General features: G+C 38.9%; 1 protein-coding gene across 1 annotated transcript in view; it reads right to left on the reverse strand.

Annotated features, from left to right (window-relative positions):
* CNTNAP5 (contactin associated protein family member 5) overlaps nucleotides 1-16,489 on the reverse strand; it is a 410,986-nt gene that overhangs the window by 8,881 nt on the left and 385,616 nt on the right. The window contains exons 21-24 of the mRNA XM_071435220.1: nucleotides 15,762-15,892; nucleotides 14,200-14,284; nucleotides 4,441-4,659; nucleotides 200-271 (exon numbers count right to left, since the gene is read on the reverse strand). Coding sequence (XP_071291321.1) covers nucleotides 200-271; nucleotides 4,441-4,659; nucleotides 14,200-14,284; nucleotides 15,762-15,892 — 507 coding nt within the window. The remainder of the gene's footprint in view (nucleotides 1-199; nucleotides 272-4,440; nucleotides 4,660-14,199; nucleotides 14,285-15,761; nucleotides 15,893-16,489) is intronic.

Consider the following 16,489-nt stretch of genomic DNA (forward strand, 5'->3'; position numbering starts at 1 on the left):
ACCACAATAATCCATAATGCAGCTGCCTAATTAGGTAGCTTGACACAGATACATGCTAATAAACAGAGCAGATACTAGACCTGCTTTAGATTACAAAAAACGCCTTGGACTATTTTTCATGGAGCCCAGGTTTAAAGTCTCCTAGATTTTTGCCTTGACAGAATTATGTTTTGACTGTAGTCTTCAAAAATGAACTTACCTCCAATCACAGCTGAATCACTTCTGACTGCATTGGTCAGAGGTTCTCTTTCATCTGTCTTCCCAAAAGGATCTGCAGTTGGTTAAACAAAAGAGAACTTATTTTCTGTATCAACTGTTCATTTTCCCTGTGGCTTAGACAGAAGTGTCCTCTTACTCTCATGAATTCTACCTGTTTTCAGAAGATGTAATTTGGGGGATTGGGGAACTGAACCAGAAGGGTCTGAAAAATAAAGTGAGTTTGCAGAACAATTTTCTTCTACACCTTCAGGAGCAAAGTCTATTAAGGGTATATGTAAAAGGAAACAGAAAGTTTCACACTAACAGCTGAAAGTGTTGTTTCAGTTCATCAGAAGAATCAGAGAGACATTTTAACTCAACAGCCTATTGGGAGCTTTTCTCAGTCAGGGATGTATTATTATCTTTTTTATTGTTACCTAAGGAATGATACCAGAAAGAAGCCAAAAGAAAGGGATGCTGGGCAGGTGTAGAGCTGACCTATCTTGTAGATGAGATATACAACTTGAATTCAATCCCACAAAGAGAAGCAGTCTCTGCTTGGGACATCTCATCTACTACATTTGTGGGACTGGAATGGGAATGGGAATAAAAATATACTTTTACACACAAATATAGAATTAATCATAGAAAAGGTTAGACTGGGAAGGAACTCTGGGGTTATTTAGCCTCATCTCAGGCCTCTGATCATAAGCTCAAACTGGGCTAAATTCAAAATTAGATCACAGTTGGTAATAATTTTGTACATCATCAGTAGATTAATCTCATTTTATTTTTCAGTATACATGAGTTATATAAATCAAAACTAGAAATTTAGGGCTTTTTTTAAAATTTAGTCAAAGATGAGAACAACCTACAATTATTTTATACCCTAAGATGGGTGTCAAAAATTGATAGTATGACTCACTTCTTTTCACAAACTAGAAGAGGAGGGCATTCATTATTTCAGATTGAAGATAAGTTAAGTTTCTGGATAATGGAAGTTTGGTGAGATATTTTTTACCTCATCCCACAGCTGAAGCCAGTGAATTCAGTGACAATTAAAAATTTACATCTGTTCTACAACAGTTCTCCTGTACCTTTGAGAAAAAAATCACAACTGCTGCCAGTGCATGGCACTAGTAAAAAAATAATAAAAAATTATTAACTATGTATGAAAAAGTATGAAAAGATTTTATTAAAAATTATATAAGATGTTATTTGTGCCTAAAATATTATTTAAGATATGACACCTAATGCAATCAGTACTCCACTATTTTTGGTTACTGGAATTTAAGCACTGAGAAGAAAACAGAACAAATGTTGAAGAGCAGTTTCAGAATGGAGGACAACAGCCACAAGCCCCAGGAATTACATTTTGCCTGAGAAATAAAATCAGGATACAGAGAGGGGATGGCTTGTTTCAGTGCAGCAGATGGCCTGTAACAGCAGAGCCATCTCCACTGGGAACACAATACACTCTGGAGCCAAGGAATAGCAACACTGGGTCTCATCTAAGACCTTAACAGGACATCCTCCTCCTTTTAGATTAAACTGATGGCATTACAGCTTGATCCACTGAGTTTGGAAGCCCTGCTGAGGTCACAAGGCTCCCTAGAAATCATCTAGTCCAAACCCCTACTCATGTCCATGTCTATTAGGCCAAGATTTTCAGAGCTGTATCCATTTGGGTTTTCAATATATACAAGGATGAAGGTTTTACAACCTCTCTGGGCTCACACCACTCTTCTTACCAAGTCTGTATCCTGAGGGATTCTCTAAGCAGGTCCATGAGAAGGTCAAAGCTTGCAGTCATGCATTTCTGCCTTTTTTTCCTTCCTCTGAGGATCCTCAGCTTCACCATCTCATAGTTGCTACAGCCAAGGCTGTCCTGGCATATCCCTAGCCAGTCAGAGCTTGTTTGGAAATATCAGGTTCAGCACAATTAGCACAGTGAGACAGAGCTTCACTGTTTAAGGTGCCTTTCAGAAGAGAATCTTTTCTGTGTCGTTCCAGACTTCATGAAAGTATCTGACATTTTTTTAACTTTAAATTCTTGAAGAGCTGCTCTCACGGGACAGGCAGCTCAAGACTCCACCATTCACACACCTGAATCTCCTCTGTAATTTTTACAGCAGTTTAATATTAAGAAAAAATACCATAGGAAAAGTCTATTATCTCTATACCATCAATACAGAGTTCAAAATAACAAGATCTTTACATGTGCCTCAGTGAGGAAGAAGGTGATCTGCAGATCTTTGTTAAAGATCAAAAACCACAGTAAGCACCCTCTCATTTTGTGCTTCCTCATCAGAAGTGTGTTCAGATAACTGTGTGAATGAATTTTATTCCATATCTGTCTGCAATGAAACTTTTTTGAACACAAGTATTCCTTTCTGAAGGAAACAGCTTCAATTGTTTCAAGTTACAAATATAGAAGGCTTTTTTCACACACTTTAAGAGTTTTCCTAGTGGGCTTTTTTGTTGTATCTGCACATTAGAATATCGACATAGACATGTACAGCCTCCTTTGAAGTTCTATTTTTCTTCTCAGACATTCAATAATGAGAAATTGGAAATGATGAATTGAGATATGAGCACTAAATTTGAAAGTTAATCCTTGACTCTGTTTTCTTTTTATTTCTTAAAATGTGTCCTTTGCATGTGAAAATGTGATGCTCAAGTACATCTATAGAAATTATAATTTGCTACAAATTGGAATTTTTTTTAAACAAGAATCAACCACCCATTGCTTTTACTTTAGCATATAAAGACATGAAGTCTTCAGAGCTCACTTGTTCTAAAGCTCTTATTCAGGCTTTAATCAAATCCAGTGTGAATAGTGAGACTGGAATGTCAGATAATTCATCACATTGAGAGGAAATCATATTTTAGAGCACAGAGTGCCAAGAAAGGCATAAGTTTTTATAATAATTCTGCATTTCTGATGCAACAGTGCTTAACCTTAACAATAGAGTGCAACTGATTGTATGCTTTAAATATTTAAGTTCAAATGCTACATCTGCTCTGTGTTCTGCCCTGAAGTTCAGAGCCTCAGGTTTTAGTGCTTTCTAAACTCCTTAGAAAAATTAGATCATTGAGGTGACAGATCACAGGGCAGAGAGTTCATATTTTCAGTATCATTGCCCGTTCAGGACTCACATTTGTCTGTACATCAGAACAGACACCTCAGACAACTCGAGGCAGTGAGAAGGAAGTGGGGGGCTGGGGAGGAGCACATGCACACTGGCAGCCATTCTCCAGAGTAATCAGCAGCCTTTTTCCTATGCAGAATGATAATAGCATCATTTGTTTTCTGCTGAACATCCGAGGCAAAAACTGCAGGAAATGGCGATTTGATGCAAGTACGAATGTGAAAGGAATTGTATTATGATCTAAACCAGAGTTTTATTTGTTATCAGAAAGGAGAAAGTAGCTTTATAGGTCAAGGGGCAAAAACCAGCCTTTAATTTGTACCCTTTTCTGGTCATTAAGAATTCTGCCACATCCACTGGTGACTAAAGCAGCAAGTTGATAGTCCCTGTTCATGGTGACAACACTTCCAGCTGCTCTCAGCTTCCTTCTCTGCATACAAATTCACATATGCAAAACACTTCAGATTCCCAGAGGACAGCTTCAGGATTGCAAAAGATACACAAACAATTGGGATCATCTTGCTGGTACTGCTCAAGTAGTGCTCCCTCTCTTTAGTCTAAGAGAATGAAGTACAAGCATTCAGTGGAAGTCACACATGCCAAAGGTTTGTACAAGAGTTTTTGCTCATTTCTGTTAGGGCAGGAACAAATTTGAATTGTTTTTTATATGACTTCTATTGCTTTATCACCACTAGAATACAGAATCTGTGTAACATTTAGGTTGTCCTTTGAGATCTGCAGCCAGATCTCAACATTTAGGTTGTCCTTTGAGTCCAGAGTCATCTGGAGTGGTAGGAATGACAAATCAGGTGCATAACCAAACTTTCAAAGCTCTTCCACTACAGCTTAGGGACTTCTTTGTTTTAGGCAATCCAGGAACTTAGTCTGAAAACATTGTTTCAGAACAATGACTTTTGGAGGGGCCTTGGCTAATCCTGATGCCCATCCTCAACACTCCTGATTCTAGAGACAAAAGGGAACTTCCCAGTTCCACTATTCATACTGTCACAATTGTATTACAGTAAAAAGAAAGGAAACCTCACTCTACAGTATCCTTTAACCTCCACAATGCCCTCCCAGCAGGACATACCTGATGAGGAATATATTGTGGTTGCTGTGTTCACATCAGCTTCCATCATGGATGCACAGCTGGATTCTGTCAGGGAACCTTGGACAGTGACGGGAGCAACGCTGGGATGGCGCAAGGCAGCCTTCAGGGGAGAGATGTGGTTGTACTGAACAGAGGACAGGCAGCCAGTGAAACCATAGGCATTTGCCTTGGAGACGTCAGGGTCCAGGGACAAGCTATCTGCAGTGCAACAGAAAAACACTCTGGCAACTGACTGTTTTAGGAAGGCATTAAAAAAAATGAATCCTCTTTTGCCTTACATCTACTATCCAATTTCAACTGTTCAGGTTCTCCTTCAGCAGCCTACAAGTCCTCCCTGGACTCACCCATGAGGTTCCCAAAGTCCTTTCTCTATTACGCTAGTTACCTTGAATTGTCTTGCACATAAAAGCCTGCACTGCAATTTTTACCTCACCCATTTTCTCTACTAATGGACAATATCTAGCACATCATATCTACTAACCACAACAATAGCAATAGCAACAAAACCAACAACAATAATAATAATACTAAATAAAATAGCAACACCAAATACCATAGAATTCTGGGGCTGATACTCTAAATTTTTTTTTTGGCATCTGCTAACAGCATCAGTTGCACATATATGGAACATACCTTCCAGGCATTCTGCCTCCTCCACTCTTTGGATGAAAGACCCTGCTTTGTGTTTTCTGTCATAAAATACTTTATGTGGCCTGTCACTGAATGGCTTTTTACCTCAGCTTCCTATCCTTCTTCAAGAATTAATTATTCAAGTTTTTTGAAGCATCTATTCATGTTACTTCTTTTTTACTATCAGAATTCCTAAGAATCTTCCTAGTTATTAGACAGGCTCTCACTCTACTAGTCCTATTTCACTAATAAAATAAAGGGTAAAATTATACAGTTGCTTATCTAAATCAAAATTAAAACAAATATCACTGTGTAATTTTCCAGCCTATAGATAAAATAACATAAATAACTTATCTGTTGGTACATATTCAGTTAAATTTCACATAGAGAAAGCAAATCAAAGGCAAGGGTTTGTTTATATAATCATAGAATGGTTTGGTTTGGAAGCAACCTTAAAGATCATCTCATTCCAAGCCCCTGCCATGGGCAGGCACACCTCTTATTAGACCTGGCTGCTCAGGGCCCCATCCAAGATGGCCTTGAACACTTCCAGGGATGAGAATCCGAAACTTCTTTGGGCAGCCTGTTCCAATGTTCCACCTTCACAGTAAAAAATTTAGTTCCAAAAGTTTTTTATATCAAAGTTTTAATATCAAGATTGTTTGGGAAAGTCAGGGAAGGACAGTGGAGCCATTTTCTATTTTCTCCAAACTCACATTATTTACTTTCCAGAAATTGAAATTCATGCTGCTCAGAGGTCTCAAACCTGATGCGCTTTATATCTAGGTCAATCAAACAAGAAAAATGCCTACAAATGCACACAGATACAGTATCAAAACTTATTCAAAGTCTTAAAAATACCTGATAATGGAAAAAACCCCAACCTTCTAGCATTGGAAGTGTTGGGAATAATTCCAATGGCATTGGGAAATAAGGGTTCCTTGTTTCTCAAGTTTGTTTTCAAATCTTCAAAGAATAAGATACTAAATTTTAAAATAAGGTAGAATTTTTCCATTATTATTCAAATACAATGTTCTATACATGGTCAGGATTTAGGGAAAAAAAAGCACCTTCTCTCAAAACTGAAATTGCTATTTGAATTATATAAACTTCTTTTTTTATATAAGAAAATACAGAGAAATCACAAAGCCAGCCCAAATCACACATTATTTCTGTGCTCAAGATCTGTGACTGTTATTCCATGGACCCAGAGGGAATTAGCTGGGAAGGATTTCTAATTATGTTTGAGTGTCTTTGTGGAAGTATAACACAGAAGAGTGTGGCTGTTCCTCAGCAAAGCAAGGTAAAGTACCCGCTTGCTCTCCCAGAGGCCTTACAGGAGAAATGCTCAGTTTGCAGAGCTGTCAGGGGCACAGCCTCTGAGATGCAAGATGGGAAGGGAAACAGTAAGGCTTTGCCACTGGAAAACCTGCAATCTTGCAGAAGTTCACTTTTGTTCTTCTGAAAGTATGTAGAATTGACTGCATTCAGATTTTTAATAAGATTTTGGCTGAGATGTTATAAAACAGACAAAGAATTGCTTCCAAGTTCCTGCAAGAAGGTTTGTATATACTAAAAGACTGATTTGAAGTATTTGCCATCTTTGTTGAATTTATAAAACCTTTTGTAAACATTCCTACCCTCAGCCTTTATTGTTTTCTTAGCTCTGACACAAAAGGTGAATTGGTTGCTATCTTTTATAACCAGGTAATCTAAGCTGCCCTGTTCAACCCCAATGTACAAAAAGTATAGCCTAAAGAAATAATGTGTTCCTCTCTCATGGTACACTAGTCTGAAAAGTCTAAGAGTCAGTACTTTTGTGGGCATTTTTAAGAGTTACATCAAGGGCCAGTTCCACAAGCCTTTGTCAAAGTAAGCTTTGCATGAATGAGAACTCGGAGATTTGTTGTTGAAAGACTGAATTTTGAAAAAAAACCCAAAAAAAACGAAATCGAAAGAACAAACAAAAAACAACCCCAGAGTCCTCTGGTAACAATTCCACATGTACAGATACAGTTTTCTTTATCATAGAGCTTTGGGTGTGTGCCTAATGTCTTGTCAGATAGGAGGGCTTCCACTGTTCTCAACAAGAAAGCTGCACAACTTGGTTGTGAACGACTTGTGCTGCCCTCTGAATTGTTGAGAGGATAATGTAAATCTGTGATAATGACACGGTTAGGACACTCTGTCCTTTGGAGGTTTTGCATCACAATAAAATGTTTTTCCAAAAGGTGTTTTCACTATATGACACAGTGCTCGGTGAGAAAAGCAGCTCGGTGAAGTTCTATGCTCTGTGCTGCAGCCAAGGTCATAAGAAACTTCAGTGGCCTTCCTCTGACCTGGCAGTGCTGGGAATCTTTCCACGCATTTCACTGGTCTGGAAAATCAACTGAATTGCTGCTGATGGCTTGGTTTGATCTTCTGACATTTTAGCATTTCATTTCTGTTCCCAGCACTGGAGAATAAGTTATTTTGGCTAATTTCAACATGGAGAATAAGAAGGCAATCTTTTTCAGCTTTTAGTAATTTAACTGCTCATTCTCCACAAATTAAGTTTACCCCTACATTTAGGAAGTAATTTTTGAGCTTTATCTGCTGAATTGTCCATAAGTTGGCCTGGCTTCTTGTTGGGTCCTGTAGCTGATCCCTGGAAGCTGTCTGCAATGTCAAGCTCAGCAAGCTTTATGTTGGTTTTCCATGTATTTACAATGGCTTTCCATAATAACAAGGATTAAGTCTAACATGTGGTTGTATTTTTTAAACTTTATAGATTGTATCTATATTATAGGTATCCACATAACTTATGTGCTGATTTATTCTTATTCAGAAAATCAGACATCCTGTTCATTATACACCTCTGCCACAAACAACACACTTGTTTTAAGATTTTAGATAAAGCAATTTTAAGTCTTCATATCTCAATAGTGGGAAATTAATTTTCATCATGAATAGAATTCCATGAGAATTCTTTAGAACCAAGAATCAATCTGCTCAGCAATGAAACAGTAAATTGACATAGTAAATGATAACAAGTAGGAAAAGGTAACTGGAATCAAACACAAATCAAAAGTGTTGTTTTTGTGCAGGGAGAGTGGGTAAAATACCCTCTTTCTAAAGATATCTTTGTGTAAAACAGGAACATAAACATTTTTCAATATATTTTTGTTATTTCCTTATCAACATTACTTTCATGTCACTCAGAAACTTAGACCTCATTTTGCCAAAATGCTGAACAAGACTGGCAAGATTATTTCTTGGACATTGTCACCAGATTTGAAGCCATGACCTTGAGGTAAAAGACACTTGTAGTCTCCACACACTGCACCTGTCTCAGAAGAGCTGACTACAAGGCCCTGTGCAGGTACCTTGAGAAATGTGCTGCTGTGTCCATCAACAAGCTCAGTAAACACTGCTGACATTAATCATCCAGTTAGAAAGGGCAGAAAGTGTATCTCGGGTTAGCCTGGAACCCAAAAATATAACTTTGGAATAATCTCATTTCCTGGTGTGAGTCTGCCACAAAGACAGTGGAGTGAAAACTACTGAAGTTTTTCCTGGTTACAAATGAGGTCAACCAGTTTGAATCTTGCTTAATGAAAGTATGAATTTGAACAGGGGACAGGCTTCAGACATTCAATGCCCTTCCCAAGCACTTCTGAAAAAGCAAGGAGCAGCAAGAGCAAAGTGAAGGCACTTCCTACTCACAAGGCTCCCCAGGAATGAACAGAATGCCCAAATGAGCTCAATGAGCCTGGATTTGTTTTGTTGCAATTGAACATTTTGTGCCAAGTGTAACATTTAAGGATTTTTGTTTCATTAGGCTTTGCATAGATAATTTAAGGCATGCATTTATTATGTTCTCTCAAGACAGCTTATCCTTGAAAATGAGGCCCTTGGAATTGCAATGTGAAATTTGTTAACATGTCATATTTGACATGTGAATCCTAATCTGTCACAACACAACCAGTCCTATGTGATTCTGCACGGGCTGAAAACAAAATCTATAAAAAGAAGAAAATATGCAAGAAGATGGAGAGATGATGTACAAAAGCATATACTGATGTACAATAAGCATATACTGATGTACAATATATGCTTGTCCCAGAAGCAGACAGCTAAAATTAACTCAAGTAGCAAGAATGCAGTCTAAAACTAAAATTTCTGGGTAGAAGCAGATGACCTTGGACTCTATTTAGGCAGCACTGTCTGCCTAAATATTAAGCACGGTGTTATGATCATAGGGTAAATGATATTGCTGGGGAAAAAGTTGGAATAGATCTGGCCTCTTTTCAATAGAGACTTCATGGCATTAGCTTAGACCTTGGATTGCTTGGACTACCTGGGGTAGCCAAAATTTGCTTAATTTAGGTGCTTGCCACCTTGGTCTTTTATCTTATGTAGTAATTTCCATTTCCTTAATGCTTTACTGTACTACTAGGAGGAAAACCAACATCTTTTAAAGGCACCCTAAAATTCACCTAAGAGAACTTTGTTCACAATATGGTCTAAGAAATAGGTATTTAGGGCAAGAAAAGTCTGAAGCAAAGAAATGAACTTTGCAGTCACCAGAAGAGTCCAGCCATTATCTCTTGCAGACACTGTTGTATTGTTTAAACTGTAACTTGTGATCTGGTGACCTTAAAAACAGGAATGTCTTTCCATTAAAAAAAAAAAAATAGAAGAAAAAATGGACTTAAGCATTTTCCATAGAAACTCTCTAAAAGGAGGTACTTCTTTAAGGCAACTTTTATATTTCAGAGTTAATGACAATTTACCCCTTGTGATTTAATTATCCCATTGTCATCTACCCCTATATAATATTCTTGGATGAACTGCTCTGTGATCTCTTCAGTGTACAGATTCCATTTTCTCCTCATGAACTTTTAATAAGAAAAGCTATTGTAGAAATCATAAGAATTGTACTGCACCTACATAATTATTTTAATAAAATTACTTTCCAGATAAACTTTCTTTTATGTACACTTTATATCAAAGCTGAATGACTCAGTGGAAACTTGAGTGTGTTTTAGCTCAGGCTTTTAGAGATAAAAAATATCATGTTCCTGTGCTAGAATACACAATCATTTATGCTACCAGTGTGGGAAGGTCTGCTAATTGATCACTTTGAAGACACAAATAAATTAGCTCAACAATAATAGGTTCTAAAGAAATACTTGCAACCTTTTTCTTCAAAATCCTCTTGAATCCTTTCAGTGCTACTCTTTTACTCTGGTATTCCTACACAACTACAATATTAAATTGCTCAGACACAAATACACAGACAAGTTCACTTCTCTGCATCAGAGATAATTTTTCCCAGGGACAATAGTGAAAAATTTAGACATGTTAGGGCACAGTAAAAAGTTTTCAAGGATTTATTAAAGTAAACCTGCAAACAAATGGATTGTATTTTCCACTGGGATAGCAGCTTTTTGTAGACAACACCTTAATACATGCAAATGTGTCTCTGAGATCAGAGAATTACAAAATGATTTAAGTTCAAAGGCACCTCTGAAGGTCATGCAGTTCAATCCCTTGTTCAAAGCAGAGCCAGCCTCACAGTTAGGTCAGAATGTTCATGTGGTTAAATACAGCAGGGTGATCTCTGCAAGGAGCACTTAAAGTAAATGAACTGGGACTCGGGTTAAAATTTCACTGAGGCTTTGCCATAAAGTGTATGACCCATTTGGGGCCTGAATCCAGTACTCACTAAAATCCATGGAAAAACTCCCATTGATACCAATGAGCTTTGGATAGGTCCTTTTGTGTCCTGACTCTATATTTGTGAAGTAAAAATGACAACAAACTACAAGATAATAATATTTTTCTATTGCTGTTGGGTACAGTGAGGATGAATTCAACAGACATCTACTGGCTACTTGAATGATGCTTCCTTTTACTCCCTTGTCTTCAAAGCCACACTTATATTTAGATTGATCTTTCCAAGGCAGCTATATGGCCCCATTACTGTGTATCTGAAGAGCTCACAGCCTTTAATGCTTTTATCCTCCCAGCACCCCTCTGATACAGTGCTCTTCTATTATCTATGCTTTACTGATAGAGAAGGGAGATAGTAAAGCTCAGACTGGTTCCAGTGGGAATAAAATGCCTGCTTACCTTTATATCTGCACATAAATGGCTTACCCAAGGTCATTCAAGTAGTCTGTGGCAGAGTGACTGTCCCTATGTTTTGAATTCCAGGTGAGACTCCTCTGCCTAAAACAGAGGGGTTTTTTCCCCCAGAATTCACAGCTGCAGCTGTGAATAAGGCAGCCATTGGAAAAAAACATAGCTGGTTTGAAAAGGAGAAAAAAATACTAGAGTGTAAGTACCCAAAGAAAGTGTAATGGGGCTGGGGTGGGGAGGGGTAGAAGCAGGGGAAACACTATTATTTAAAAAACTGGTCATTTTATAAAAGTGCACTTTTCAAAAGTTCCAGCTGTGCTCAAATGGCTATCATAAGAAAATCTGGTGAGGAAGGAGTTTCAGGCTTTCATGATGTCCTGCTGGAAGAACTCTTTGAGATTTCCCAGTCAGTGGAAAATTAATGGTGGAATCAAAGAAGAAGGTGGTATAATCATCTGATTAGGCAGCCAGGATGAGGCTTTTAGAGCAGACAAATGAGGATGAATGTGACAGGAAAGAAGAGAGACATATTTTTAGAAGATTATAGCATGGATATGTAGGACATGTAGAACAGAAAATCTTTTACAGGGTTCTCTTTCAGTAGACACTTAAATTTCCTAATGAATACCTTTAGGTGTGCAACCCCAGTGGCATCCAAAATAAACACTACAGGAAGTCTTGGTCTAGTTCAAAGCATCACACGCCTCTGGAAGTTTTATGCTTTGCTGAGGGCATGAGCAATGAGAAGGAAAAACTTGGCAGATACTGGATTAAGTCACCCATATTCACCTGGTGAGCCATCACTAAAAGAAGCTATAGTCAACATTTTATCCATAGAACAGGATAAATAATGATTTAACATCCTTATGTAAGTTCCATAGTCCCAAAATGACAATGTCTAGCTCTCCTCTTTGTACAACAAAGCAATACTCTTAACGTTGTAGCAGTAGGAATTTCTGGTTTGGTTTTGCTTCTTTCCATCATGGAACAGTGTGTAACCTAAGTTTGGAGAAGATATAAAATGGTGGAGAGCAGTTGGTAGACCAGATGGTTGTGTCACCATTCAGAGGGATGTTGACAAGCTGGTGGAATGAGAAAACAAGAGCACTGCATTTCAGCAAGGGAAATGTGAAGATCTGCACTTGGGTTAGAAAGAACCCCATTCAGCAGCACTGGTTTGGGGCTGAGCAGCTGGTAAGAAGCTTTGCAGAGAGAGACAGCTTCCCATTGGGAGGAAAGCATGGACTTACTGGAGTGAGTTCACTGAAGGCTGCAAAGACGATTTAGGGACCAGAGCATCTCTCCTGTGAAGAGAGGATTGATAGAGCTGGGAGTGTTTATCCTGGAGGGAGAAGCCTGAGGAAGGTCTGTGATTTTCTGAGGGCACAAGGACTCAGAATAGCTACAGCTGTGGTATAAAACCTGGAAAATTAAATCCTAATATAGAAGAAACAGTTTGTGGAAATTCACTTAACATATGAAAAAGAAACTGGAATTAGAATTAGGCTGGAATTAAAGTGACTTGCTGGGATGCATTGTGTCAATTCCAGTATGGTAATAGTATTTCACCACCTGGATGGCCAAATTTAAGGCTTTAGTGCCAGTACAGAATATGAACTATTGCTATACTAAAACAAAACCCCAATAAACTTTGGGGCAAGACAGAAATAAAAGAAGGATAAAAGTCAATGGTGTTCAGTGGAACTGAATGCCTGACCTTTGGAGATACACCTGGGCTTTTTGGCTTTGCAACAATTTGTAATTTTGAAGTTAATCATATTTTTGTGACTCAACCTAGTTTATCTCCATAATGCTGAGCTGCACCATGTCAGCTTGCTGGCTACATTTTTGAAGGTCTTTTTGCTTCCTTCCATCTTTCTGGTAAAAAAAAAATCCTTGCTTTATTGACTTGGTGTCTATAGCTCGAGTTCTAGGTAGAGGTCAGGATGAGTAATGTTCTTTTAGATTTTTAGCACTACAGCTAAACATTGACGAAGTTGAAATTTTAGCTTAGCTCTGGAATGGGCTGAAAACTGTCAGGTTCCTAAACTTGTCCACAAAGGCTTGGAAGGTGGCTGCATTCTGAAAAAAAACCATTATAGATAACTAAGGGGATAATCATGTCCTGCTCTTAATCTACTTGATTAAACGCGATGCAGAATGCACTATTGTCACTCTCCAGAGTTACACTGCACAAGCAGGCACAAGGGCATGTCTGTAGTGCCTATCTAGCTGCCAGTCCCACAGGCCTCGTGTGCTAATAATGAAACATATGAAATTGCAATGGTGACTCAGATGTCAGGCTTGATATGGAGGTCCAATTTGAACAAAGGACTGAAATATCTGTAAAGAAGGTTGTATTTAGAACCTTACTGGGAAAGAACAAGACTCTAACATAAAGGAATATGACATACTTGCCAATAAAAAAGAGAAGTTCTATTTTCTAAATTTCAGGCAGGGTTTTCCAGGGCTTGTAATAGCTTTCTAGTGTGGAGGAGTAAAGATCAAAGAAACATGTCCAGAACATGCAGAATTGTGGCCTAAGTGCCATATGCAATAGTCCTTGCAGAATTCAAATGGAAAAAAGACTGGCAGTGAAAAAAAGGGCAGAGAGGATGAAGGCTCCATTGTGCTGTTCTTATCATTAGGAAACAGAAATGGCTGGAGAGGAGGAAGCTGCAGTCAGCAAAATGGTATCATTAGGCTAAGATGCTGCCCTGTGCAGCCACACAGGCTGTATGAATCACTTCACTGGAGGGAGCAGTCGGAGCACTTAATATTGCTATCGATGCAAACAAGTAAAGCTGCCAAAGTTTTGCATTGATGAGATATATAAATAGAGTACTGGAATGCTCAGGCCAACTCTTCCAGCAAAAACCACGCAAACAAACTCCCAATTCTATCAAAAACCCAACATCCAGCACAGACTAATTCCAGCACTGCAGTGTCTCATGAATCAGGAGTATATTTAGTAGAACCTACCTGTGACCTTGCCCAAGGTGAGTGACTTAATGGCCTTGAAATCAATCTCAGAAAAGTTGTGTTTGAGTTTGAGAACTTGATCAACCTGGAAAAGGTCAATAAAATTACTTCAGTACAACAGCACATGGACACCTCTAGATCTCATTGTACTCATTGCAAACTTCTGGGAATGTTCTCAGCTGCCAATCTGTTAATTCTGCCCCCAAGCGTGATTCAGTTTCTAAAGATAGCAAAGTGGATGTACTTTGATTTTAGCATGAGAAGCTGAAAGGTATACCAGAATAGTCATATAAAGGACTTTGAAGAACCTTCCCCTGCAGAAAAGCTTAAAATGTTTGACCCTGAAATCCCCCTGCTTCCCAAATCCATGTCTAGTCACTTCAAAATACGCTCAAAGGAGGCCACTCTAGAAATGTATTGTGAAGAATTAGTTCTGCACAGAAGAAAACCACAGAGCAGCAGACAATAGAAGACTGGTACTTGAGGAAAACCCTGGCTTTTAGCATAACCCTTCTTCTTAGATAATGAGGCCTACCCACTGTAGTTGTGTGATGTGTGATTTTACCACCCAGAGATGGAAACTGTAGAGAGAAAAAAATGCAGCGCTGTGTGTTTCTATCTTTTCATTCTATTCCTTAAGATACAACCTCTCTATAGACTCTGTAGACTCTGCCACCCTTCCTTGTTAAATGATTTTTGCCCAGATCTAGCCAACCTGTTTTGCAATATGGATGGCTATAATTAGCCTTAGAAGAAAAGCAGAAGGAGCAGCAAGATGGTCCTCTTCGCCTCGCCTTCGAAAAACAGGTGATGCATGGGAACAAGGCAGAGGAGGGGCTTTGTCCCTCATGAGGTTGTCACACTCAGCATGGCTTGCTTCCAGTTTCTAGGATGGGGCACTGCCATGTACACGGTGACTGCACCCTGCATTCCCTCAGCTTTTCCTTTTCTGTGAGAGGATAAGGCAGATGGGGTCACATTCTCCCTTGGGAAACTTACCCTAACCAAAATTGAATTCCTCAGCTTTTTTCTTCCTTTTGCAGCTTTTCCATGATTCCTACTGTGTGTTTCAATGGAGACTACAGATCACACAGACATTCCTAAGCCCCAGAACCACTCCAGTGATCCAGATGAACTTCGGGCCAAAGGTGTTTCCTAATTCACAGTTTGTCAGAAGCAAGGGAAGACCTTTCAATGGAAAACACCATTGTTGGGCACTCTTTGAATAGGGTCCAGATGGAGCTCTGCTTGAAGGTACAGGGCTGTTCTGCTGCTGGATCGGTGTGAAACCTTTGCCTCCTGCCAGTGATCAGGCATTGAGATCAGGCAGTCTGATTCCCAGAATTCATAAATCATACAATGGCTCGGGAAGGAAGGGACCTTAAAGATCATCTCATTCCAGGCCTCTTGCTGTGCACAGGGACAGCACCCACTGATAGGTGCTCAGAGCAACCTGGCCTTGAACACTTCCAGAGATGGGAATCCACAACTTCTCTGGGCAACCTGTGCCAGTGTCTGTGGCCTGAAGTGCTGTTTAACACCCAGCATAAGCCATGCCATACCTGAATGACGAGCTCTCTGCCTTCCCTGGTAATCTTCACACGGTGCAGCTCTCGGTTGGCAAAATTTCCAGAGTCAATGGTGAAAATGAGGAGCCCATCCTTGCTCAGCTTGTATCGGACCTGTAAACTTCCTTAAAAGCAGAGAAAAATTGTATATATAAAACCTGTGTCAGCAATGTGATATCATTCAATAACTTTCTACAACAAATAACTAATTTTCTTTTTATTGCTATGGAGTAACAAGGTTAATAAGTCAAGAAGAAGGTTGAAAGAGTTCAAGCTGTAATGAAAAGTGTGAAGAAAATAATGCACTGGAGGAGCTTTCCTTCCTACTGGGTTAACAAACTGCTATGGAAACATATAACTTAATGAGTAACTAAGTATATCAAAGGCAAGTGTGTCTGTCTGCAGGTCAGACATTGAGCACTGCCACAGCTGATCTACATCATCCTGCAAGGGATCACTTCCAGCAGAGGGCATGCAGGGCTTGCACTGCTCTGCTAAACTAATAATACTGGGTTTTTATAATTTCTTTTCATCCAGATGTAACAGACAACACAGAAGACAGTGACAACTGTAAGAATTATAACTTAATTCCAAACAAGTAAAGGCCTGTACTTATCATTTAGATGAAATAAAGAAGTACCTTTACTTCTAACATATTTCAAGGAATTAATGTAATTCATATAAAAATGAATGCTAAACATCTCATTCAGTCTTGCTATCAA

This window comes from Agelaius tricolor, unplaced genomic scaffold (genome assembly GCF_023055355.1).
Source record: "Agelaius tricolor isolate 1412-34295 unplaced genomic scaffold, bAgeTri1.0.p SCAF_10, whole genome shotgun sequence".
Lineage (NCBI taxonomy): Eukaryota > Metazoa > Chordata > Aves > Passeriformes > Icteridae > Agelaius > Agelaius tricolor.